General features: G+C 50.5%; 1 protein-coding gene across 2 annotated transcripts in view; it reads left to right on the top strand.

The window, feature by feature from the left end:
- Positions 1-335: 335 nt before the first annotated feature.
- The window catches only part of nbas (NBAS subunit of NRZ tethering complex), a 66062-nt gene continuing 41246 nt past the window's right edge, over positions 336-25151 (top strand). Inside the window, exons 1-17 of one of the 2 annotated variants that reach the window (XM_047016462.1) lie at positions 336-897; positions 1054-1204; positions 3973-4158; positions 4793-4966; positions 5691-5824; positions 6512-6574; positions 8107-8229; positions 8336-8438; positions 8769-9001; positions 11693-11805; positions 13905-14018; positions 16811-16924; positions 18187-18344; positions 18809-18892; positions 19795-19980; positions 20752-20865; positions 22434-22557. In XM_047016462.1, the coding sequence (XP_046872418.1) occupies positions 617-897; positions 1054-1204; positions 3973-4158; positions 4793-4966; positions 5691-5824; positions 6512-6574; positions 8107-8229; positions 8336-8438; positions 8769-9001; positions 11693-11805; positions 13905-14018; positions 16811-16924; positions 18187-18344; positions 18809-18892; positions 19795-19980; positions 20752-20865; positions 22434-22557 (2455 nt within the window). In that variant the 5' untranslated portion in view covers positions 336-616. Of the gene's footprint in view, positions 898-1053; positions 1205-2116; positions 2719-3972; positions 4159-4792; positions 4967-5690; positions 5825-6511; positions 6575-8106; positions 8230-8335; positions 8439-8768; positions 9002-11692; positions 11806-13904; positions 14019-16810; positions 16925-18186; positions 18345-18808; positions 18893-19794; positions 19981-20751; positions 20866-22433; positions 22558-25151 lie in introns of those variants that run through there. The other variant, XM_047016463.1, reaches the window with a different exon arrangement.

Below are 25151 nucleotides of genomic sequence, written 5' to 3'. Positions count from 1 at the left end.
TGGTTCCACTATCTGCCCGGGTTTTACAACTGTGCCTCGTATTTTTCTGTCTGCAGATAAAAACGTAAATAAATAGATAACGCAGGAACACTGTGAAGTGAAGATGGATCAGAGATGAAGGAGCGCCTCCGCGTTCCCATGAGGCCGCGTGCTCTTCTCAGGGTCGCCGCTCCGCCGGCACGCCAGGAGATGTCATCCCTCGTCATGTTCCTTCCTTTTTCTTCCCCCTCCTCCCTCTATAATTCCCCCCCCCCCCCCCCCCCCCAGTCCTTTTTATCTCCCCCTAGACATGTCACATTCAAGGAGACTGAGGAAAAGTAAAGCGTCGCACCGACGAGGCGTTCAGAAAATAAAAGTCGTGGTTATTTACAACGCCCAACCAAACGCACTCTTTTGAGAAAATAAAAGTCTTGGTTTATTTATCGCGCGCCGTTTCCTTTTTGGTTTCCATCGCCAGGGTTTCTTCCACTTGGTGGTCGGGTGTTGTTTTGTAGCTCTAAACATCGGGGGTGAGTGATGGGGGGGCTGTTACTGGAGCTGGGTAGGGCTGCTGGCTGGCTGGCTGGCTGGCTGGCTGTGAGAGAGTGCGTCCTGTCTCGGTTGCAGGTAGACTTTCATGGCTCGGATGGATTCCTTTCAGATCAGCGTTCATGTTGTGAAAAGGCTTTACCCGCGGCCTCCATTGTGTTATTTCCATGATGGGGTCGATGTTCTCTCTCAGCTGTTTTTGCTGTTGGTCCATACTGACTACCCTCCCCTCCCCTCTCTCTCCCTCGCCTTCTCCATGTATTCTTTCTCTCTCTGTCATAGTATGGATGAGAGTGGCAGTCTGGCGTTGATTCCCTGGGATGAACAGAGGCACAGAGAGACGGACTGGTGTGAGGTGGAGGAATGCAGGTAACGATGATGTCACCAGACAGCGTGGCATCGTGGGTAACTTAGTGTCAACACCCCACATTGTTTTCCTTAAAAAAACCCTGGATTTGGACTGAGAACGTTTGCAGCTCCAAAAGAAGCTCCCCTGTCCGGCCCCTGTGTTTCTCCCTCGGTCAGGGCCGTGCTGGACCAGACCGCGTCGGACGATGACGACTTCCTGTACAAGACACCGGCGCTGCTACGGTTCCGAACGGCCACGCCCTCCATCGAGCTGCTGACCGACTGGTACATCAGCCGGGCTCAGGAGATTGACTCCTGCTCCAGACAGGTACTGGACTGGGGGGGAGATTTACTGCACACTCCCTCGAAAACCTTACTTCCCCATCAAAGCCCAGGACCTTGACTTGTTATCCAGACAGGAGATTTTCTGCTTTGTTCCCAGGGGGAAGACATGCGCTGTGGCGCACAGCCTGTAAAGCCTTTGTATGGATAATGTAGTCTGTGCTGGTGTTCAGTGCTGCCACCTCATGTGGTCCATCCAAACAAACACTTCTTAAAATGAGCACGCCAGTGTTGGGTGGATAGCGAACCATGGAGTTCTAACTGGCACACCGTGTGAATGTGTTGCTGTGTTGTGCGAGCTGTTAGAGGAGCTCTAAATAACTTGTTTGGCAGAGTTGCGTCTGGTGATGTCGCCCTCTCACCCGACACACATCGAGTACGCCCCCATCCCCCCCCCCCCCCCCCTCAGAGTGATGGAGCTACCTAGTCACACCCTCTGGATTAGAACGAGCCTGGAGCCTTCCTCCTGCTCTTCACAGTTCACGTGTTTGTGCGGTGGAAGGATGGAGAGACGAGAGGCTGTACGGGACCAGATAGGAGACACAGCCCTCTTTCATCACCCTCCTCCTCCCTCTCCTCCTCCATTCCTCCCGTATTCCCCCCATCCCGAGTGCAGAGAAGAGGAGCCGTGAAGATCTCGGTGTCCTTTGTTCTCCAGGAATCACAGCTTTAAGAAAATAAATAAAATAGTACTCTCCACATATTCTTTTAATTGGACTGTCTCTCATCTTCCCTTCCTCTACTCTACTACAGAAGCCCCTTGGGACCCCTCCCCCCTCCCCCCCCCTCTCCTCCCCTTTTCCAGCCCAACACCAAGTAAAGACACGTTAATACACCTCCGCTTTCTTGTTATCCCTCTCAACCCAGTCCCTTCTTCCTGCTGCCCGGCCTCCCCTCTCGTTTAATCTCCCTCGTTTCTCCTTCACTCATCCCTTGTTCGCCTGTGTTCACGCTCCGGAGAGCGATGTAATGGAGGGAGAATTAGGCCGGATTAAAATAAGATGGCGGTGTGGCTAAACCTCATACAGTCAGGACGACGAGAGAGAGATGAGATATGAGGGATGAAAGTAAGGGAGATTGAAATATAAAGCCAGGAGGAAAGGAATCATGGGAAAGAGGAAGTAGGGGTAAGGAAGAGAAGGAGAAGACGAATCGAGAAAGAGAGACATTTTAGAAGGGAGCGAGGAAAAACGAAGTGCAGGAAACAAGGAGACCTGTGAATAAAGACTGATTGGATTTGATTAAGAGATTAGAAGACATGGTTGAATTGTGCTGCGTGTTGCGAGAGGGGGTGGGAGGAAGGGCTGGAACAAAGGGGAAACTGAAAAGAAGTGTGTTGGTGAAGAGAGTAGGAAGAAGCAGGGGGACGACACACTGGGGTTTGAGGAGGAAAACAGAAAAGGAGGAGAGCAGGGAAGGAAGCGAGGAGGAATGCACGGCAAGAGGGAGGAAGATTGGAGGAATGTACGGCAAGAGGGAGGAAAGTTGGAGGAATGTACGGTAAGAGGGAGGAAGGTTGGAGGAATGTACGGTAAGAGGGAGGAAGGTTGGAGGAATGTACGGTAAGAGGGAGGAAGGTTGGAGGAATGTACGGCAAGAGGGAGGAAGGTTGGAGGAATGTACGGCAAGAGGGAGGAAGGTTGGAGGAATGTACGGCAAGAGGGAGGAAGGTTGGTTGACTGTACGGCAAGAGGGAGGAAGGTTGGAGGAATCGGAGGAAGGGCCCCAGAGCTGGGCCCCAGCTCTGAGGAGGGGAAAGGCTGAGCTGCAGGAGGGGAGGACAGAGTAAGAATACAGGGGTGCTAATAAAAAATAAAAAAGTGCGATTTTAACATCTAAATCGAGTTAACTTGGGGTTCTATCTCTGGAGAGAGATAAAGAAAAAGATGGGGGGGTAGGGAGCGGGGGGGGTTACGGGGAGAATAGAGAGTCTTTACTCTCAGATCAATAGGTCCCTCTGCTTGTATCTAATTGCTCAGGCAGTGGCTCAAGGTGGTTTGGCTTTGGTGCCAGCATGTGTGTATGTGTGTGGCTTTCTAAAGAAAAGGCTATTGAGTTAAACTCAAGGGTTAGGGGCATAGCCATTAAACTATAGAGTTGTGTTAACCTGTGTGGGTGCTTATTTGTGTGTGTTGGTGTGTGTGTGTTTGTCTGCTCAAGTGTGTGTGTGTGTGCGCGCGTGCACTGAGCTAAAGGGCCATGCTCCTCTGAAGGTGGTGGAAAAGCAATCATCACCATGGGGCCTAACGGCATCTGCTATCGATTGGCCAGCCACACTGTCAATCCACAGGTGGCTGCTCATTGATTGGCCGGGGGTGCTATCCGAATACAGGTGGACTGCTATCGATTGGTTGCTCTTTTAGATGGAATTATATCGACCTGGTCTTAGGTCTGCCTGTATCTCCTCTTGCTCATCGCCAATCCAGACACATTAAAGCAATGACTGGGAGGATATTACTGGGCCTTCTCTGTCAGTGGTTGGTTGTTAACTGTGTTGTCATCCAAACGTTAAACAGTGTCTTGGTTGTGCTTTGTCTCAGGTTTTCGATCGGTTAAATAATTAAATTGTCATTAAAGAACTCGCTAGCACATAAGTCTGTAAGGTTATTTTGGTTCTTATTCCAGGAAGGATGCATCCAATTGGCTGCTTTATCATTTGCAAGCCTTTGATGAGTCAGAGATAATACAGTCTGTTGATAGCCTTCAGTCTTCTACCTTCGTCTGTCCTGATTGGTGCTCTTCTCTGTCTGTCAGGTGGACTGTGCCCTGTCATTGGTGCGTCTTGGAAAGGAGCGGGAGATCCCGGGCTTGGAGCTGCTGTCTGACGACCTGGTCACCATGGAGACGCTGGTCTACGAGACGTCGTGCGAGCTCAGCCTGACCCTCCACGACCTCCAGCAGCTCAGCCACATCAACAAGCTCCGCCTCCTCATGAAGAACGTGCGTACGCAAGCCCCTCCCACCATGCTGTCAACTGCTCCCATTGGCCCCTGATAGAATGACCCAAAGCACAGTCATAACTTACCGAGTTTCACGTTTCTACATGTGTGATATGACAAACTATATGCACACGCGTATTCATAATTAGTTCATTCTTTCATATTTGTACACAATGACAGTATATTATTACAATAGCATTGTAATACCCTTGTAATGCATCCAGCTCTGAAGGCTGCCTCTATGATCCTATTCCAGTCACTAGGTACTGTAGCTGTGCCAAGCAAACCTGCCAGCAAACACGGCCAGCCCGTGTGTGTTTACAGCTCTAATACAGACAGTTTAGAGGTCTCCGAGCAGCATGGTTGTTTGTCTTTGTGTGCCTGTGTGTGTGTGTGTGTGTGTATGTGTGCCTAATAGTGTGTGTGTGTGTGTGTGTGGATGTTTACCAGGCTCTTCTTGATGAAGTTTGCTCTCGCAGTGTCTGAGGCCTCTGTATGGGGGAACACTGAAGAGAGCTTTATATGTGTGTATTAGAATCTAGGATTTTACCTTTGTGGAATACATACACACACACACACACACACACACACTCTTCAGCGTTAACATCCTGCTCGTCCTTGCGTTTCCCCTCCAGTCCAGCAGAGAGCGCTACGTGAAGGACGCCTTCCAGTGGATGGTGCCCTTCCTACACCGCTGTGAGAGCCAGAGAGCAGGCGCCGCGGCCGCCCTGCTGCGGGAGTACCTGGTGACCATGGCACGCGACGACCTCACGCTGCCGCTCGCCATCTTCCAGCACTCCAAGCCTGACGTGAGCACACGCACGCACACACACACACGCACACACACACCAAGACACACCGTGCGTGTAGATCCACACGCAAAGGGAGAGACACTCGTAATTACACCTAGACATGCATATGCAAACGCATTTTTTTCTCCCAATTCGCCTCAAATCTTAACGGCAGTCTTTTACGGCAGAGTTTTAACAAAGAGTCTGTAACCAAGTTGTTTTTTGGTGTGAAATGGTCAAAGTGATTAATGAGCTCCACGAAGCAGAGTGACCTCCTGTCTGGTCCTGTGTGTTGATGTGTGTGTGGGGGGGTGTGTTTATATGTATGTGTGTGCGTGTTGATATGAGTGTGTGTGTGTGTGTGTGTCTGTGTATAGGACATATTTCTTGTCTGTCTGATTGTGCTGATGTCAGGGCCTGTGGTGCAGTCTTGCTCCTGGACATATTTACGACCCCACTGGGCCCTGTCAAGGACAGGTCTCCTGGCTGCTGTACACTGAGCTAGTTAATACACACACACACACACACACACACATGTGCACACACATATGCAGTCACCTACAAAGAGCCACACAGACTTACACTCACAGTTGCAACACCTGCTCACAAACATGTTGTGAGAGCTTTCTGTGACACAATAGGGACTAATGTTACAGCCTTGGTGATATTGAACGGCACTGCTAATACACTTTACAGATGATATATTTATGATGACACGTGTGTGTGTATGTGTTTGTGCCAGTGCCAGCAGAAGATTGTTGGGGACCCAGACCAGCTGATGTGTGTAGCTCTGGAGTGTATTTACAGCTGTGAGAGAGAAGACCAGCTCAGCTTCTGCTACGACATCTTGGAGTGTCTTCCACAGAGGGGCTACGGGTGAACACACAAACACACACAAACACACACACACTCACACACACACACATGCAAAGACACACACGTACACACATACATAGACATTCACACTCCAAATACAGACATGCATGCAACACACACACATACGCACCTAACATCCACACAAGCATGGAGGTAAATACTGTATGAACGTACACAAACACAAACACACAAAAACACACACAGAGTTATGGTCATGGTATTTCATGAACTGTCAATAAACAATGGAAATGTCTCATATCTTCAATGTTTTCCTCATCCTAGAACCAGATCGATACACTAAACATATCTACATATACCCTCCATCTATCTCTGTCTACCTCCGTCTCGCGCGAGAGAGAGGGGGAGAGGGAGAGGGCGAGGGGGAGGGAGAGGGAGCATGCGAGAATTGAGAGAGAGAGGTGGTGGATGAGGGTCAGAACCTCACCAGGGGACAGCCCAGCCTGACCCGGAATCTTTAGCCCTGAGGCAAAGCTTCATGGGATTTTATTTTTAGAGGGAACGGTGGCGCCCTGCGGTGTGATCGAGACACACACACACACACCTAGAGAATGATCAAAGCTCTTCTTCTCCTATCGTTTTGGGATATTACTTGAAGTCTATTTCCATTTAGGGGTCCTATCATTTGACCTTAGTGAACATGTGACTGTTTGTTTGTGTGTGTTTCAGGCCCGAGACAGACATTACCATGTCTCTCCACGATCAGGTGGACAAGCTGGAGAAGCACCTCAGGTAACCCACACACACAGACCCAGGCATACAAACCCTCAAACACACCAGGACACATGCACACACCAACACACGCACACACATCAGGACAGGAACACACACACGCACGTCTCCAGAAAGTAACAGGGGAGCTTTTTTCTTTTTCTTTTCGTATCTGTAGTTAAAACACTGTCAGGACATGAAAGGCCCTGGTGATCAGTGAGAAGCATCGCTAAAGTGATTAGCAGGGAGCCAGGAGGGAAGCGCTGCTTTTGTAACCTTATTTATTAGGCTGACTCCGCCCTCTCGTTAGGCACGGGGATCTTAATGAAAATCTCAAAGGCGATGAGGAAGAGGGTGTCTAAATCCAGTTAGAGGGAAAAGTTCAAAGGCTGGCTGTGTGTGTGTGTGTGTGTGTTCATGCACGCACCTCAACATGCGACGCGCACACACACATGCACACATGCAGACGCACGCACGCCTAGGTAGAAAATAAAAGGACTGCGCCCCAAGATAATCAGCCAGCCTTAGGCTCTATCTGTGACAGGTTCGACTCTACCCTGAAGAGGAGGGGAACGAAGAGAGGGAGGAGAGGAGGGTGGAGATGAGGAGGGGTGGGGGGATGAGGGGAGGAAAGGAGGGGGAAAATGGGAGGGAGAGGATGATAACAAATCAGAAATATTTGTTTCCATGTGTCAGCTCTGGGTCGGGCTTGTCACTCACTCACTGCGTCAGTAAATGCTCTCTAACACACACTTACACCCACAACCACACACGGTACACATCCTGGGGCTTTTAAACTACTCATGTTTATGGTGGACCGAACCATGACACATTCTCACACACACACACACGCACACCCAAACAAACCCATGAGCCAAGCTGCACTTGTATTTGTGTTCAGAGAGTTGTGAGAGTTGTACTCTGCCTCCACAGCAGCAGCTCTGGGTCATTAGTATGAGCATAGTGTTAGCTGCAGCCACACAGGCTCAGTCGCTCTCTCTCCCGCTCTCTCTCCCGCTCTCTCTCTCTCCCGCTCTCTCTCTCTCTGTCTCTCTCTCTCTCTCTCCCGCTCTCTGTGTTTCTCTCTCTCTCTCTCACTTTCTCTCTCTATCGCTCTCTCTCTCCTGCTCTTTCTTTTTCTCTTTCTCACATACACGCATACACACACGATCCAGCACCTGTTTGCTATGGTAATGAGGTGCACCAGAGAGAGAACATCTGTAGCGGCACGACCCTGATGAGACTGGGGCTGCCATGGTAATCCCAGATGACAGACGCGCGCACACGCGCACACACAGTTTCTCTTTCACAATGATCTTTGTGTCTTAAGAAGTGTCTCACTTAGTGTTTATTAAGTGGCCTTCCCACCCTCCCACTCTCCATCCATCCCTCCTTCCCTACCTCCATCTCTATCCCTCCATCCATACTTCTGTATCCCTCCCTCCCTCCCTCCCTCCCTCCCTCCCTCCCTCCCTCCCTCCCTCCCTCCCTCCCTCCCTCCCTCCCTCCCTCCCTCCCTCCCTCCCTGCTTCCCTCCCTCCCCCCCTGTCCAGTGTGGTGGAGGTGCTGGAGAAGCACGGTCTTCAGAAGCCCATCTCCTACGTGAGGAGCAGTCAGAGCAGCTCGGAGGAGGCCCACCCACTCATGGTCAAACTCTGCAGACACACCGGGCGCAAGTACGATCCCATGAACAATGATCCATGGTTGGGTTTTTCTTTAGACGTGACGATTTGGTCATGGTGATAATGAGGGTGTGTGTGTGTGTGTGTGTGTGTGCTCCAGGAACCCCCCTGTCAGTGAGACACAGTGGAGAGACCTGCTGAAGGACCTACTGGACATGCAGCAGAACGTCTACACGTGCCTTCAGCCTGAGACGTGTCACCAGGTACACACACTTCCTAGCTCCCACTCTCACTTCCACCTATTCTTCCCTCTGTTCCGACCTCCCTTCCCCTCCTCCTCTCCCTCTAACCCTCTATCCCTTCATTCTTCCTCTATCCCATCCCTCTGTCTTCATCTGTCTCCTCCACCTCCTTCCTTCCTTCCGTTCTCACCCCCTTCCCCTGTCCTTCCTTCCTTCCTTCCTTACTTCGTCCCTCCCTCCTTCTCTTCTCTTCCCTTCCCTTCCCTTGCCTACATCCTACCACCTCCCCGTGGTTTGCCGTGGGTGTTGTGGTAGACCAGCTCCTCCATGGTGCCGTCTCTGCCTCCCCAGGTGTTTGTGGAGTCCCTGCTGTGCTCCAGCCGCCTGGAGAACGTGCGCCTGGCGGGCCAGCTGATGCACTGCTCCGCCCTCAGCCAGGATGTGCCCGTCAGCCTGTCCTTCCGGGGGCGGAGCCACAGCCTGAGGGTGGCCTATCACAGGAGTGTGGAGCTGGTGCTGGCCGCCGCCAGGGAATACTTCAACTCCTCCACCACACTCACCGACCCCTGCATGGACCTGGCCAGGTGAGAGCCTGAGGGGGTGGGAGTGTGTGTGTGTGTGTGAGGGGGGATGTCTGTGTCTGTGTGTGTGTGTGAGGGGTGGGTGTGTGTGTGTGTGCGTCCAGTAGGTGTGTGTGTGTGTGTGTGTGTGTGTGTGTGTGTGTGTGTGTGTGAGTATGTCTGAGGCCATTAGGTATCTGGAGCATGGGCTAGAATGTGTGTCTGTGGGCCATTTATTTTCATCCAGAGGACACTAAAAAAAATAATTGTACGGCCAGCGAGCCACACAGCTGTCAGAATGGATGGTAATGTGTGTGTGTGTGTGAGAGGAGGGGGACGTCTCCGTGAAAGAATGACGACCCAATTACTGTCCTACTTCCCCGCTAGTCGCAGACAGAGAGGTGAGACGCCAGCCGCCCCCTTCGAGACACACACACCACACACCACACACACCACACGCACACACACACACACCACATGCGCGCACATACCCCCACCCCCCCCACACACACACACACACACAACCACACGCATGCACGCCCCCCAAACACACACCCCCCTCAGCTCCTCACGTCCTCAGCAACAGGGCCGGTCCCCCCACTGAAGGACAACATGACAGCAGAAGGACAGAGGTCAACATTACAGGGAAAGGCCCTCCTGCTAACGAGCTACTAATACTGGCCCAATCCAGAGAGGGAGGGAGAGGGAAGATGGATGGAGGGAGGGAGGGAGGACATTTTGTTAAGGGATCGTGAGAGATGGAGTGAGTCATAAAAATGCACTGACTACGGAGAGAGAAGGGAGGGGGTCGAGAGAGAGAGGGAGAGAGAGGAATTAATAAACAGAGAGAGGGAGAGAGGTGGACTGTGAAAGTTAAAGTTGAGTATTCCTGAAGATCCCGACGTTCACCTCAGATAACCTGGAGATGGAAGGAGGGAGGGAGGTGACGCAGAAAAGAGAGTAAAAGGGGGGTGGGTGGAGGAGAGGGGGAGGGTGAGAACAGAGAGCAGAGTAAAAGGAGAGGATTCAGAGAGCGTGTGAGAGGAATATTGAATAGAAAGAGTCGAACGGTTGCCAAATAGTTCCATCTTTTATCTATCTGGAAGAATAGCATGAACAGGAGCCAAGGTCTATGGGCAGGGGGTGTGCATCTGTGTGTACGTGTTCATGAGAGAGAGAGAGAGAGAGAGAGAGTCCATGTATGTGTGAGTGTGTGGAGTGTGAGTGTGTGTTTGCCTGCGGATTCAAGTGTTTTTGTTCTCCGGAACATGTCAACGTATGTGAGCATGTGTAGGAGGAGGACACTTACTTGGGGTATGCAAATGCACCCCCCCCCCCCCACCACCACCACCACCACACACACACTCATCCCCCTTCACGCTAGGATGAGATTGTTGAGCAGGGCCGTCTCTCAGGCACTCCAGTTACCTTGGCACATGTCCTCCATCTCTCTCTCTCTCTCTCTCTCTCTCTCTCTCTCTCTCTCTATCTCTCTCTATCTCTCTCTATCTCTCTCTTCATCCATCCGTCCCTTGCTCCTGGTCCATTTCCATAGCCCAAGTGCTTTGTTCACCAAACATCAACTCTCTCTCTCTCTCTCTCTCTCTCTCTCTCTCTCTCTCTCTCTCTCTCTGTCTCTCTCTCTGTCTCTCTCCCTCTCCCTCTCTCTCTTATCTAGTTGTCTCTCCCACTCTCTAGCTCGCTCTCTCTCTCTCTCTCTTCCTGACCCGTCAACTCTGGCCCCCCGTCTCTTGCAGCCAATAGCGGCCTCCTCTCCTGGAGTGAAGTGGCCTTGTTTCAGCGAGGCTGCATCGAGGGGCTTACGTGCTCTTTTGGAATGCCTCCTTGTTGTTGTTGTTGGAATGGCGACAGGTTTTATTCACAGATACTTGTGTTGATACTTGTGTGTGTGTGTGTATACAAGTTGTTAAGATATGCTTAATCCTAGAATGCATATCTCCCCCCTCCCACATACACAAACACACACACACACAAAACTACACACACACACACACACACAAACACAAGGCCACACCAACTCGCATGCATTTCCAATGTTTTGCAAACGGCTGTGTAGTGGATCCAGAGGTGGATGTGGATCCCAGCCTGCAGGATGTGTTGCGTCTCAGCGCGAGACAGAACATCACAAACGCTTCATAAGCCGTTTCTCAACATGATTCGTTTTTTTTCCCCCTCTCCTGTCTTGTTTTCCTAAATAAATCATTCCCTTTTGCTTCCTCACATATCCCAGCGTTTTGCTTCGCGCTCTAATTGCCGGATGAAAAACGGCAAACAAAATGAAAACTGCATCTCTTCTTCATTCCCCCAGGAGGAAGAGTGTGTGTTATTTAGCTATACCCTTAATCCTAAGAGACACATTCTCCTGGTCCTAGACTACCTATCAGCAGACATACTGGGGTTTGGAAGCACCTAATTTGATCTAGGTGTCGCCTGATTGGTTTGGTTTCTCTCAGGCGAGGGCCTGATGGCTTTAGGCCTTCTGACCTTTCCTGACCTGAGAAACGGGTTCCAAATCACTCAGGTTATGCTGCCGATTGTGAACAAACCAGCACACGGATATCGCTTTATTCATCAGCTGTCTAACTCTGATTTGTTGCCTCTTACACCCAGCTCATTGATTGAACCTATTTGATTGGTCTCTATTGACTGGCTTCCCACACTCATCTGTCGTCCTATTGGCTGTTGTTCCATCAGGGCGTGTCTGCAGCTGATCCCAGACTGTCCTGCGGAGATTCAGGAGGAGCTGGACCTCATCAGTGCCCTTTGCCTGCTGGAGGAACTCAACGTCAACATCCTCCCACTGCAAGGTAACACATACTGTGTGTGCGTGTGGGAACATGAGTGTGCGACTCCTCCAGTAGGGGTATGAAACATGGTGCAAGTATAAACACGCAGAGGGTCATGAACAGAATGAATCTGTGGTCTCTCTCTCTCTCTCTCTCCCTCTCTATCTCTCTCTTTCTCTCTCTCTCTCTCTCTCTCTCTCTCTCTCTCTCTCTCTCTCTCTCTCTCTCTCTCTCTCTCTCTCTCTGTCCCCCCCTTATCCCTCTGTCATTACCCATTTCCCTTCGTGTCTGAGAAATCTAAATACATGGTTATTTAAGGATCAGCTGTTGAGCAAACAACATCTGTCTGATGGCCTAATTAGAACTGAAGCATTTGGGCTGTGTGTGTGTGTGTGTCCATGCTCCATCTTTCTGTGGCTGAACTCAGTTTGCGAAGACCATACAGCAGTGTTTCAGAATGAAGTTATGTGTGCCCTTCCCTGTGTCCTCTTGTGTGGCTGTGTGTGTAATGAGACAGGCCTGTGCGTGTGTGTGTGTGTGTGCGTGTGTGCGTGTGTGTGGGTGTGTCCTCCCGTGGCTCCATGCTCCTCTCCCTCAGGCTGTGTCCAGGCTCCACACTGTGTGGCAGGAGAGGGCAGGGTTAGAGTGGCCCCCGGCCCTGCCAGGCCCCTGACCTGGAGCTGAGGAGGGAGGAGAGAGAGAGGGCAGTAGAGAGAGAGAGAGAGAGAAAGACAGAGAGAGCGAGCGAGCGAGCTGTATAGGCATAGCGGGTTTATTTGTGTACAACAAGAAGCTCAACAAAGCAATTCAAAGTGCTTTATGTAAAAGATAAAAGGCATCAAGACAAAATGTTCAGACAACATAGGGCAATATAAAAAGACAAAAACGCAATGAAAAGAGTTAAACAAAAATGAAGCTAAAATTGTATTAAAAAAACAAACATTACAGTGCAGCGTAAAATATGAGAGAAAAAACACAAATTTGATTTAGTAAAAGGTAGCAGCCAACAGAAATGTCTTCCGCCTTGATTTAAAAGAACTGAGTAGCAGTAAACATGCAGTTTTCTGGGAGTTTGTTCCTGATATACGGTGCATACAAACTGGAGAAAACTGGAGAGAAGGGCAGGAGAGAGAGACAGAGAGCGATCACGAGAGAGAGAGAGCTTGCTTGCCTGTACCCAGGAGCACTTTGTGTCCTCTCAGCTACTTGCAAACGAAGCTGTCAACCACAGCTGCCAACGCTTTCAGACGGTCCTTCCCCAAGCTACACACACACACACTTTTTACTGTTATTTGTTCTTTGCCCTCCTCAGCCAACATCCCCGCCCTCTGCCCCCGACCCCAAACCCCTTTCACCTTGTTCTACCTCAGTCTCCCTCAGACATAAAGACAGACTGAAAGATTGTTGACAGGAACACTGCAGGGGCAGAAATCAGCTGTGGGGAGGGTGTGGGCTGTGAGGAGGGTGTGGGGCTGTGGGGAGGGTGTGGGGCTGTGGGGAGGGTGTGGGGCTGTGGGGAGGGTGTGGGGCTGTGGGGAGGGTGTGGGCTGTGAGGAGGGTGTGGGGCTGTGGGGAGGGTGTGGGGCTGTGGGGAGGGTATGGGGCTGTAGGGAGGGAGTGTGAGGGGTTGGAGGGTGTGGGGCTGTGCGGAGGGTGTGGGGCTGTAGGGAGGGAGTGTGAGGGGTTGGAGGGTGTGGGGCTGTGGGGAGGGTGTGGGGCTGTAGGGAGGGAGTGTGAGGTGTTGGAGGGTGTGGGGCTGTGGGGAGGGTGTGGGGCTGTAGGGAGGGAGTGTGAGGTGTTGGAGGGTGTGGGGCTGTGGGGAGGGTGTGTGAGGTGTGGGATGGCGGCTCCCAGGTTTGTTTACACACACACACACAGCCTTCACCGTGCTGTCTCAACCACCCCCCCCCCCCCCCACCCCCCTCCAGATGAACAGGTCAGACAGGGCTCTCACAAGGGTGCGGGGGGTACTATCCCCCTCCATGATGTGTCACCTTGGAGATAAAGAATCTGTTGTGTCCCAATGATATTGAATAGTGTTATTGACTGTAAGATCTCTCTCACCTCTCCCACTCTCTCCCACCCCCCCCCCCCCACTCTCTTCCTCCATCCTTCCTCAGTGCGCCTGCGCACCAACCGCCTGTCCCTGGTGGAGGAGTGTTTCTCCCAGTGTTCCTCGGCCTACAAACAGTCATCCCTCCTGCTGAACCTGGCAACCCTGCTCAGAGTGGCAGGTAAACCCTCCCGGGGAAGGATTTATGTGTGACACCCCTGGGGGGAAAGTATTTACCTGACACACCGAGAGGGGAAATATATAAGTGTGACACTTGGGGGGGGGGGGGGGGGGGGGGATGTGTCGTGGACGTTTTTGAGAGAATCAATTGTTTAAACTGAAGTCGGGTGAAGTACAGAGTTAATGTTTATTTGACGTATGGCGTAAACATAATAACGTTATCAACATAGCATCATCGACACACAAAATAAGACAATAACACAAAGACAATTCCATACAGCTCCATCTAGCATAATAGAATGGAACCGGGAGAATCCAGCCCACCAACACTACTCAGCTGATGGCCCTGAACCCCCCAGAACATTCTTCAACAGACCATTTTATAGATACGACAGTTCTCAAAAGTCTTTGGTCCATCCTACAGACATGCAGCTATACCAAATCTCTTATGTTATTGGTTAACTCCTTAGAACAATACAGTTGAATCCACATCTTCAGACCAACTGTCGCTTCCCCCCAGGTGACAAGAACGTACCCAGGTCACCCAGACTTCCCGTCTCTAGACTTCACGTCTCCTAGTTAGGTGTCATAAAAAACTACAGGTGGCATCTCTGCCAAATGGAGTTAAATCAACATTCATTGTATCGAGCTTCTTAGCCAACTGTAAACTTCTCTTCAAACACATTCATTGTACATAGGCCCAACATTTCTTTCACAGATGGATTTAAGCAACACGTGACCTTAGTTTTCCCCACAGGAAGGGCTTAGCAGAAACCTTCCTACAGGGAGAATATTGAAACACATATACAATAAGGGAGTGATTGTTGGAACTCCTGGGGGACGGATTGGATTGTGGCCTACAGGACGCCCCTAGAGAGCAAGGTGAATGAGTCCTCCTGGGGGGAAGGTTTCAATGGGATATGCAGAAACAACTACAGAAAGGGTGACATTGTTACACACCCACATAACTAGCACCAGTGCGTGTAAACTGGGCTGGCGAACCACAGCAGGAAGACTGCAGAGTCCTCCTCTTTAGCTGCCTCCACCCTTCGGAGAGCACAACGCCATCTGCTGCATTGGAGATCAGCTTACTTCGGTGTTGTGTTTATTTCTCCTCCTTGTCTTTAAAAAAGTATCGGATCATTTTCAATACCGACTGAAAGGAAATAAGTCATTGGGATAGATTTTTCAACTTCATTGCACACAGCCCTAACAAACGTTTTCCATTCACTGGTTTACTGGCTCTTTCTTTCTCTCTAGTTTTCTCAGTCCTCCCTCCTCCTCCTCTGTCTCCCTCTCTCTGTCTCCCCCTCCTCCTCTGTCTCCCTCTCTCCCTCTCTCTCTCTCTCTCTCTCTCTCTCTCTCTCTCTCTCTCTCTCTCTCTCTCTCTCTCTCTCTCTCTCTCCCTCTCTCTCTCTCTCTCTCTCTCTCTCTCTCTCTCTCTCTCTCTCTCTCTCTCTCTCTCTCTCTCTCTCTCTCTCTCTCTCTCCTCTCTCTCTCCTCTCTCTCTCCTCTCTCTCTCTCTCTCCTCTCTCTCTCTCTCTCTCTCTCAAAAGCAAGGGGAAGCTTTTGAAGGTGTGCACAGCCCAGGGGCCTTCTGGTTCTGATTTGATGGAGGAGGGGAGGGGGCATCATCACCGGGTACCCCCCCCCAGGGCGTTTGCCTCAGTCACAGCAGACCTGTAGTGTACCCAACTCAATTATAAGCGCTCGGCTAGGCTTAGGTTGACGTGAATACAGCCAGTGGAAGGTGGAGGAGTGGTGAGCACACGCTGCCGGATGGAAGCCTGCGAGTGGTGGCTTGTTCCAGATGTTTCCAGGGTGAACTGAACCAGTGCAATTGTCGTTTTTTAAAAGAAAAAAGGCCTGGCTTTGAGGAGAACACCGAATGATGAATTGAAGATGAAGGCACACGCACTTTAAAACAGCGCAATCGATCCTCTGAATACACACCAGCCCCTCGTATATTGAGGTCACGACTGCACTTTCACGCCACTTTACACTGGTTACAGTCAAGACCGAGACTCTTTTAACAATAGTTAAGACCTCATCTCTCTACCAACGTAAACACACATACACACACTCCGATCCCATCTCCCCCTATATCTCTCCCCTCCTTTGATCTTTAATGTACAGGTTTGTCAATAAGACACATTCTAGATTCATGTCTGATCACAGGGCTTGGGGTGTGTGCTTGTTTTGCTTGGACTGGGATCAAAGCCCTTCCAAAGCCACAGCTGAATGTTATGTTAACATTAATACTCTCTGTCTCTTTCACCCCCTAAAATGACTTCTTATGAGAAGCCAGCCAAGATTTGGAGGTTTATTGCAGGGTTATTTATTTCGTATTTAATTTGCTCGGCACTGAGATTAGTGTAGGAGGAAATAAGCCCCTTGCAAAAAAATAAATAATATATATATATATATTCATATTTTGTCTGCGTTTGTGTGACCTCGTCTCAGCTAATGCATTTAGAAGCCGTATGCTCTGATTGAGAGTGTGTGTGTGTGTACGTGTGTACGTGCCAGCTAAGATTTAATAAGAGATTATTAAGCTTGATGTTAGGCTGATTAGAGGGATTTGAGGCCAGTGTTTAAAGTGGTTTAGCTTTGTAGCGTTTGTTTTTGTTGGTATCTCTCTTACATCAAAAGGAAGACAGGATCTTACTATGACATTCTGAAAGAGTTGATATCAATGTCACCTATCACTGTCTGATCTCAGTCTGTCTGTCTGTCTGTCTGTTTGCCTGTCTTTGTTCATGTGTGTGTGTGTGTGTGTGTGTTTGTGTGTAGGTGAGGACGAGGCCAAGCGTAAGGGCCAGGTGTTGACTCTGCTGGCAGAGCAGGCCCTCCAGTGTCTGGACTTCAAGGCCTCCTACATCCACTGCCAGGACCTCATGGCAACAGGTAGGCCTCTGTCTGTACTCTGCTACAGGTAGGCTTTGTCTGTACTCTGCTACAGGTAGGCCTCTGTCTGTACTCTGCTACAGGTAGGCCTCTGTCTGTACTCTGCTACAGGCAGGCCTCTGTCTGTACTCTGCTACAGGTAGGACTCTTCCTGCTAGGACGGCCTTCACACATGCCTTCTCCCACAGTCCACGAGGAGCATGCTGTCAGGCCTGTAGGGCAGGGTTCTCTGAAGGCTGGGCTGGTGGTCATGAACCTCCTCCTGTGGTCCGAGTGGCTTGGAGCTCCAAAAGGAACTTCCTCCATGGGGTTGTTTGTGGTCAGAAACCAGACCACAGATCACTTCCCTTACTTGTTGGTGTGTGGTCAGGATCATAACCACCGCTGGTTTCCTCATAGCGGGATTGTGGTCGTGAATGATGACCTGAAAGAGGGTCTGGTCTACGTATGGTTGAACCACAGGGCCAGCGGACTCCTCCTAGTAAGGAACTGTCTGGCAAATCTAGGACTTCTGAAAAACCTACTCGTACTGTGGATCCACTCAGTCACTGCCAGTATTAAACCTTGGCTTTGTTTCCAACATCCAGCCTTCCTTCCTTCCTTCTTTCCCCCAAATGAGCTGCTCGGCCAATGACAGGCTGAGAAAGTGAGTGTTAACGGCAGTGTGAGGTTCCCAGAGCGCTGTGCTGAGTAGCAGAGGTGAGGGAGTGTGGGGGGGGGGGGGGGGGGGGGGGGCGAGGAGCGGGCTGTATGATCCGATAACACGCACTGTTCTTTGTCTGCAAAGCCAGTGAGCATAATCGAATCCATTTGTCACAGGCAAAGTTGAGGCTGCCGGAGGTTTCTTGGGGTGTTTTTTTGCCGACTATGATAAAGTCAGAACAGGAGTGTAACTGCATACTGGGATGGATTACAGTGCTCGTAGAGGCAGATACATGGGAGAGGACAATGGGCTGGCGTTGAATATGACGCTAACCTTTTTGAGTGAAACATTGTTGGTGTTGAATATCTAACCTTAGGAGGTCGCACCTGCTTGCCCTTGGATGAGGGATGAGCAGGTGTGTGTGTGTGTGTGTGTGTTAGAGTTGAACTGTTGGTGTTGTAGATGCACCTCAGTGCTCTGGTTAAGAGGCTAGATTAGGAACAGATGGACGCAGACAGGGCTGACACAACACTGTAACCCCGCAGCTTTTACCCATCTCTCTCTCTCTCCCTCCCTCCCTCTCTCCCTCTCTCCGTGCTCCTATCCCCCCCTCCTCCAGGCCACAGAGAGGGCTGGGAGGTGTGCAGCCTGCTGGGTCAGTGTGAGGGCTACCAGGACATGGGGGCTCGTCAGGAGCTGCTGGCCTTCTCCCTCACGCACTGCCCCCCCGGGAGCATCCAGAGCCTGCTGGCTGCCTCCAGCGACCTGCAGACACAGGTACACACACACACACCTGTCACCTTACTCTACCTGCAGACACAGGTACACACACACACACACATACCTGTCACCTTACTCTACCTGCAGACACAGGTACACACACACACACCTGTCACCTTACTCTACCTGCAGACACAGGTACACACACACACACACACACCTGTCACCTTACTCTACCTGCAGACACAGGTACACACACACACACAACTGTCACCCTACTCTACCTGCAGACACTCGTAAACTAGTCACTTTTAAGCCTATATAATATATATATATATATATATATATATATATATATATATATATATATATATATATATATATATATATATATATATATGTAAACATGTATACTATCTTTGACACATTCGACCTCTCACCTTTTACCTTAATCTTCACCTTCAATCTTCTCTCTGCTTCTGTCTCTCTCTTTCCCCTCCACCCACCTCTCTCTACTTCAGGTGTTGTACCAGGCAGTGAATTATCAGATGGAGCCTACTAATACCCAGAGTGGTGTAGAGGGAGATGAGACAGAGTCATACCAGGTGGGTGTGTGGGCGTGTGTGTGTGTGTGCCCATCTGGCTTAGTGTGTGGGCCTCCAAGCTTGTTCAACTGTCAGCTTGTGTGTGCGCACCACCGTGGTGATACTGTATGTCCTTCTATTTACAGATGCACTATGTGCGTGTCCTTATGTGCATGCCAGAATGTGTGTGTGTGTGGTGGTGGTGTATATTTGATGAGCAGTAAATCCAGTATTAGGGTTCCTCAGCCCTGCTGGTTTATTCATGTGGAGACGGTCTTCATGATGCCATGAGTACATGTTAATGTTTGATGACCTTCGGCCCACTTCCTCTGTGGGCCTTCTGAATGGGGATTGATGACTCCTTTGACAGCCTTTGTTCTGTGTGCGTTTCTGGGCATGTGCGTGTGTCGGTCCGTCGGTCAATCTGTGTGTGTGCCGGTCTGTGTGTGTGTGTCGGTCTGCGTGTGTGTGTGTGGGAGGGTCTGTCTGCCTCTGTGTTTTGTGTTTCTGTCGGTCGATCGGTCTCTGTCTGGATGTGTTTGTGTTTTGTTACCCCACACACTCCCCCGCTGAATAAAGTATTGATGTGAGAGAGTAAACGACCTGGCCCGGACCCATCTCTCCTCTCACTGTTGTTGCCGTGGCGTCTCCGACTCCATCATGTCTCCCCGTCCTGGATGCGCCCCCAGAACGAGCCCAACAGCACAGCAGTCTGGCTCACCTCCAGTCACACATCCTGTTTGCACACACTTCACCGTCAGCCAGTCAAAAACGAATGTCGTCCTAGAGCCGACGTCGCCACGGCGTCGTCTTGCACGAGCGTTCTCGTTCCCTGTGATGTTGTTGTTTCTATGTTGTCGGCGTGCGTGTCCCCCGCACCCTTGCTCTCACTCACCGCCTGCCACCCGCCCCCCTTCCCCCAGACTAGTTTGGCCAGTGCCTCCAGTGGGGGCCCCTCAGTGGGGGGGGGCGGGGACCTCCTCCACAGGACCACGGCCAGGACCATGGAGGTGTTGACCACCACCGGCCTGACCACCAAGGCTGTGCTGACCGCCGTCAGTGACCACCACTGGTGGAGGGACTCTCTCAGCTACCTCCGACCCAAGCATGTAGGTTTGCGGGCTTATTCACGTGTGTGTGTGTGTGTGTCATCCAGTCACTGTTAATTTAGGGGTTTGATTGAGCATTCAGGAGTTGCACTGTCATAAAAAATGTAGCTTTAAGTCGTTAACTCAACTGGCGCTTGGCCGTGGACTCCATTAAGACTGTGTTTGTGTGTGTGTTTGTGTGGGTCTATGCATGCATGCATGCGTCTGTGTATTGTGCGTTGGACTGACCAATTCCCCGATCCCCATATTCTAGAAGCTTCTTCCAAAAAACAACCAATCAAGAACCCATCTCCTAAATTTTTTATGAGCTGGCCTGTTGACTATTTCAATATTTCATGGTTTCTGAGGGCAGGGGGGTTGGGAGGAGCTGGCGCCAGGGGCAGGAGAGGAGTGGGGGGGGATTGATGACTTCTCAGGACCCCTGGAAGAGCCAAGCTCTTAAACAGAGAAGGCAACAACCAGAAAGAAAATGGCCGCCCTGGGGAATGCAGGAGGGGGAGCCGGTGTTGGTATTATTTACATTTACATTTAGTAATTTAGCAGACGCTCTTATCCAGAGCGACTTACAGTAAGTACAGGGACATTCCCCCCAAGGCAAGTAGGGTGAAGTGCCTTGCCCAAGGACACAACGTCATTTGGCACGGCGGGGAATCGATCCAGCAACCTTCTGATTACTATCCCAACTCCCTCACCGTTCAGCCATCTGACTCCTAAATTATATTCCTATTATGAGGCTTCATGAATGTTTAACCAAGCTGTATGGCTCCTCAGGGTCAGAGGGCCGGATCTTCCAGGCTGGGCGAGAGCAGGGAGAACGAGGACGTGGCCAGGCAGGGCTGCAGTCCTTTCTACCAGGGCCTGTTTGATGAGCCCTATGTGGACCCGGTGAGTCTCCCGGCTGCTCGCTCCTTTTAGAAGATTCTTCTTTTTCTCCTCCGACTCCCCCTCAAGCTTCTTAATTCTCTCAAATGATCTCCGTACAAATTTCCCCCCCCGAACCGTAAGTCACTGTTTTCTCGTTTCCGCAAACAATCCCAAAGCTACGTCTTCTTTATCCGATTACCAGAAAGTTCTGCTTCCTCATGAGGACATGCGATGCGGTGAACAACAATGTGTTTGTCTCTTTCTCCCTTCCTCTTCCTTCCCAAAACCTATTTCGAAATTGATGCAGCCTCATCCTGGGGGCAGTCGTTTTCCATTAGCGCACTAGAACAGCACAACACATGGAATCTTTTAGTCACCACAAATAAATCCTTTGCAAATTGTTCACTGTGAGTGGAAAAGGGTCCGTCCGTTTTCACTTCATCATAGGGATAGCTTCAGGAGTGGAGGAGGCGTCATTCTTCTCCCTTCATGACATTTTAATGGGCCTCTCTTAAGCCCTCTTCTCCTTCCCCTTCCTCCATCCATACATCCATCCATTCGTCTATCAATAGTCCTTGCCCCCTTCTGTTCATATATCAGTCAGTCAATCAATGCAGTCATTTTGACCTTTCTCACTGCTTTTAGCTGTCAATAGAGGGCCTGGATAGTCCTAAGGGCCCGATTTGTAGACAGGGAAATGGATGGAGTAGTGATGAGCGAGGGAGGTGGATGGGTGGTCAGAGAAATAACGAATGACGATGTGAAAAACACAAGAGAAAAGATCATAAACGTCAATTACACCGAAAGAAAATGAGTGACGAAATTACACAAAGAACCTAAAGGCAACGCGGCTCTCGTTCCTGCCCTGAAAACAGGTCTACAGGTTGCACGGTAAATCTAGAGGATTTTCAATCATTGCGGCCAATTACTATGAGAGTATGTTTAATCGCAGTGTCTGAAGTCCACCCTGTGATTTCCCCTCAGATGAGCTTTCTTACATGAACAATGCGTCTGGAGTGCACCAGTGCTTTCTTACAAAGAATGGTACCATGGAGATACTAAAGATAATGACTGCTTGTCCTGAATGGCAGAGCTCAACCAGCTGTCTCCATATCACTCAGACTATAATGGAGCTATTCAAGATCATGGAGTTACCCTGCCTTCCTGTTTGTGTGTCCTGTGTCTATCCCACCTTCCTGACTTCCTGTCGGTGTGTCCTGACTTCCTGTTGCTGTGTCCTGACTTCCTGTTGCTGTGTCCTGACTTCCTGTCGGGGTGTCCTGACTTCCTGTTGCTGTGTCCTGTCTTCCTGTTGCTGTGTCTTGACTTCCTGTTGCTGTGTCCTGACTTCCTGTTGCCGTGTCCTGACTTCCTGTTGCTGTGTCCTGACTTCCTGTTGCTGTGTCCTGACTTCCTGTTGCTGTGTCCTGACTTCATGTTGGTGTGTCCTGACTTCCTGTTGCTGTGTCCTGACTTCCTGTTGCTGTGTCCTGACCTCATGTTGCCGTGTCCTGACTTCCTGTTGCCGTGTCCTGACTTCCTGTTGCTGTGTCCTGACTTCCTGTTGCTGTGTCCTGACCACCTGGCAGAGGGAGGATGTGTACTCGTCCTACCACGCCGTGACCCAGGAGGACTTTGCTGAGGTGCTGCTGAGGACGGGCAAACTGGCCGAGACCAAGACCGAGGGACAGACCTTGTTCCCTGCCACCGAGGGTGAGGACCCAAGCACACACACACACACAAGAACACACACACACACACAAACACAAATACTCAAGGGGTACGGCAATATGTGCAGAGACGGAGTTGGAGAGTTAAAGGAAGTTAGTGAGTGAGACAAGCAGACACACTCAGAGCCACTCAGACAGAGTGGTGATGGAGGAGGAGACGTAGAGAGAAAGAGATGGCTGCTTGAAGCCCAGCGTGGTGTCACTGTCAGCCCTGATTTCCAAGTTCTCATTCTCCAGATATGAGTCTGCCCTCTTAGCCCCTAGGAGTATCTCCATAAGGTACACACACACACACACACACACACATCAGCCGTCTCTTCATATCAGACATTGCCACAGTGTTCGGGTGCCGCTGATAGACCAGATGCTACCTTACATTGGAAGAGAAGATGGAAGGATAGAGTCACAGAGCGAGAGAATTAAATATAGAGCAGATGAAGGGGGTGGTGCGGAGGAGAAAATATGAAAAGTGACGTGTGTGTGTGTGTGTGTTTGAGTCTCTTGTTTTGTGGGTTTGTCTTTAAGTGCTCTAGACGAGGGAATCTCTTGGCCTTGTCACATTTGGAATGGGCCGTGAGTGTATGTGCGTGTGTGCGCGCGTGTGCATGTGTGTATGCGTGCGTTCCTCTGAGTGTGCCATCTCCCTGGTATTTGGAGAGTGGTCAACCTTGTTTGCTCCCCCCCGACCCCCACCCCCCCCCACCCCCCCTTGACATTTCTACTCCTCCCTCATCCATCCTCTCAGTAGCCCCAGCGCTTCTTCGGGGACACGTTGGGAAGAATAGCATCATATTGATTAATTAATGTATACCCACGTTCCCCACGGCAACAGTAAATAACTATGCGTGGCTGTGATACCAGAGAGATAGCAGTGAGTCAAAACATCAAGGCTACGCACTGCCTGATGGATGGCCTCTGCCCGTGAAATCAATGCCACGGCACTGTTACACCCACACACACACACACACACGGTCGCAGATGCAAATGGCAAAAACGCCGGATTCGAGATACACACTCTTTATGGTGGGCACATACCGAGCTCGAGGTGTATACCCGTGTTCTTAGACCCGCAGGGAACACACACACACACACACATTGTCACCCTTTGGTTTAACACGCAGACGCACACAGGGAACACACGCACCCAGGGAACACACACACACACACTCTCTCATTGAGCATATCCATCTTCAGTCAGGAGGCCTCCCTCATTTATGGAAATGAACGTGTGTCTTAGAAGTCACCTTTCCCTCAGAGCGTCACCGGGACGTGCGGGGAAAGAGAAGCGCTGGTCCCGACAGCCGGCGACGCCCGATAACAATGCTCGATTAATGACTGCTGCATTGTCTGGCCAAGACACGCGTCCTCCAGAAGACTTCAACGTGGCCTTTTAGAAAATAAACATATAGATTTTCACCTGGGCCAGATAAGGGTCGCAGTAATTAATGTTGTCAAGACTGGAGCAAACTCTATGTGATTGTGATCTGGGAGTCTGCTGCAGCAGATACGTATTCAACTGATATTGGACTTACTAGTGCCCGAGGGGAGTGACTGCGCACGCACGCACACACACACACAGCTGAGTGGGGTGACATTGGACGTGTGTTCATCTGGGTTCAATCATTTGTTTTCCACACTCCTACACAAGTGATACCGTAATCAATGTCAATGTCTTCGCTTCCTCTAATCAATGTTGTCCGGTTTGCTCACACGCTGGGGCACGCATGGACTGTGTCTGTGTGTGTGTCTGTGTGTGTGTGTGTGCGTGCCCGGGTGTGCGTGCGCATGCGTGTGTTTGGTGTTTGGCCCTATGGTGGTTTTCTGTGTTGATGTTATCAGTGTGTTTGGAGGGGTGTGTGTACTAAGCCCTCTCTGAGGTGAGGCTTATTGGGACCTGGAGGGGAACAGATAGAGAAGAAAGGAGATGGACCAGGAGAGAGGGAGGAAGCGGTGATGCCTCTCTGAGCCAGTGAAATCTCACTCGCACACACACATGCACTCACACACACACACACACACACACACTCACGAGCACTGCCTCAGGTTTATCTGTAGATGAATTTATCATCCCCAGATCAATGGACACACGTAAACACACATGCACATGCACACACGCACACACACAGTGTCATGGTGGAATAGCAGGGCATCAGAGGCCTGATGTATGGATACAACCAAAGTCTTGTTGCATTAGCGTTCAGGGTTGGAGCGAACACATTTTATTCTCTATTGATCTGTTTTTCTCATCCTTAATATGAGAGGGTTATGTGTCAATAACACTGCAGACATGTGCAGCTGTGTGTAGATTTTGTTCATTTGATTGTACCACATTTTTGCAGTGCTTTCGTTTAGGTTTGTGTTCTTAGCTGTCTGTATGTCTGTCTTCCATTCTGTCTGTCTGTCTACCTGCATGTCTATCTGTCTGTCTGGCTGTCTGTCTGCCTGTCGGACTGTCTGTGTGCATGTCTGTCTCTCTGCCTACCAATCTGTCTGTCTCTCTGCTTACCGATCTGTCTGTCACTCTGCCTACCAAGCTGTCTGTTTGTCTGCCAACCCGTCTGTCTGCCTGCCTGCCTG

Source organism: Hypomesus transpacificus, unplaced genomic scaffold (genome assembly GCF_021917145.1).
Source record: "Hypomesus transpacificus isolate Combined female unplaced genomic scaffold, fHypTra1 scaffold_381, whole genome shotgun sequence".
Classification (NCBI taxonomy): Eukaryota; Metazoa; Chordata; class Actinopteri; order Osmeriformes; family Osmeridae; genus Hypomesus; species Hypomesus transpacificus.
The sequence above is the reverse complement of the archived record's forward strand: the minus strand, read 5'-3'. Positions and strand labels throughout refer to the sequence as shown.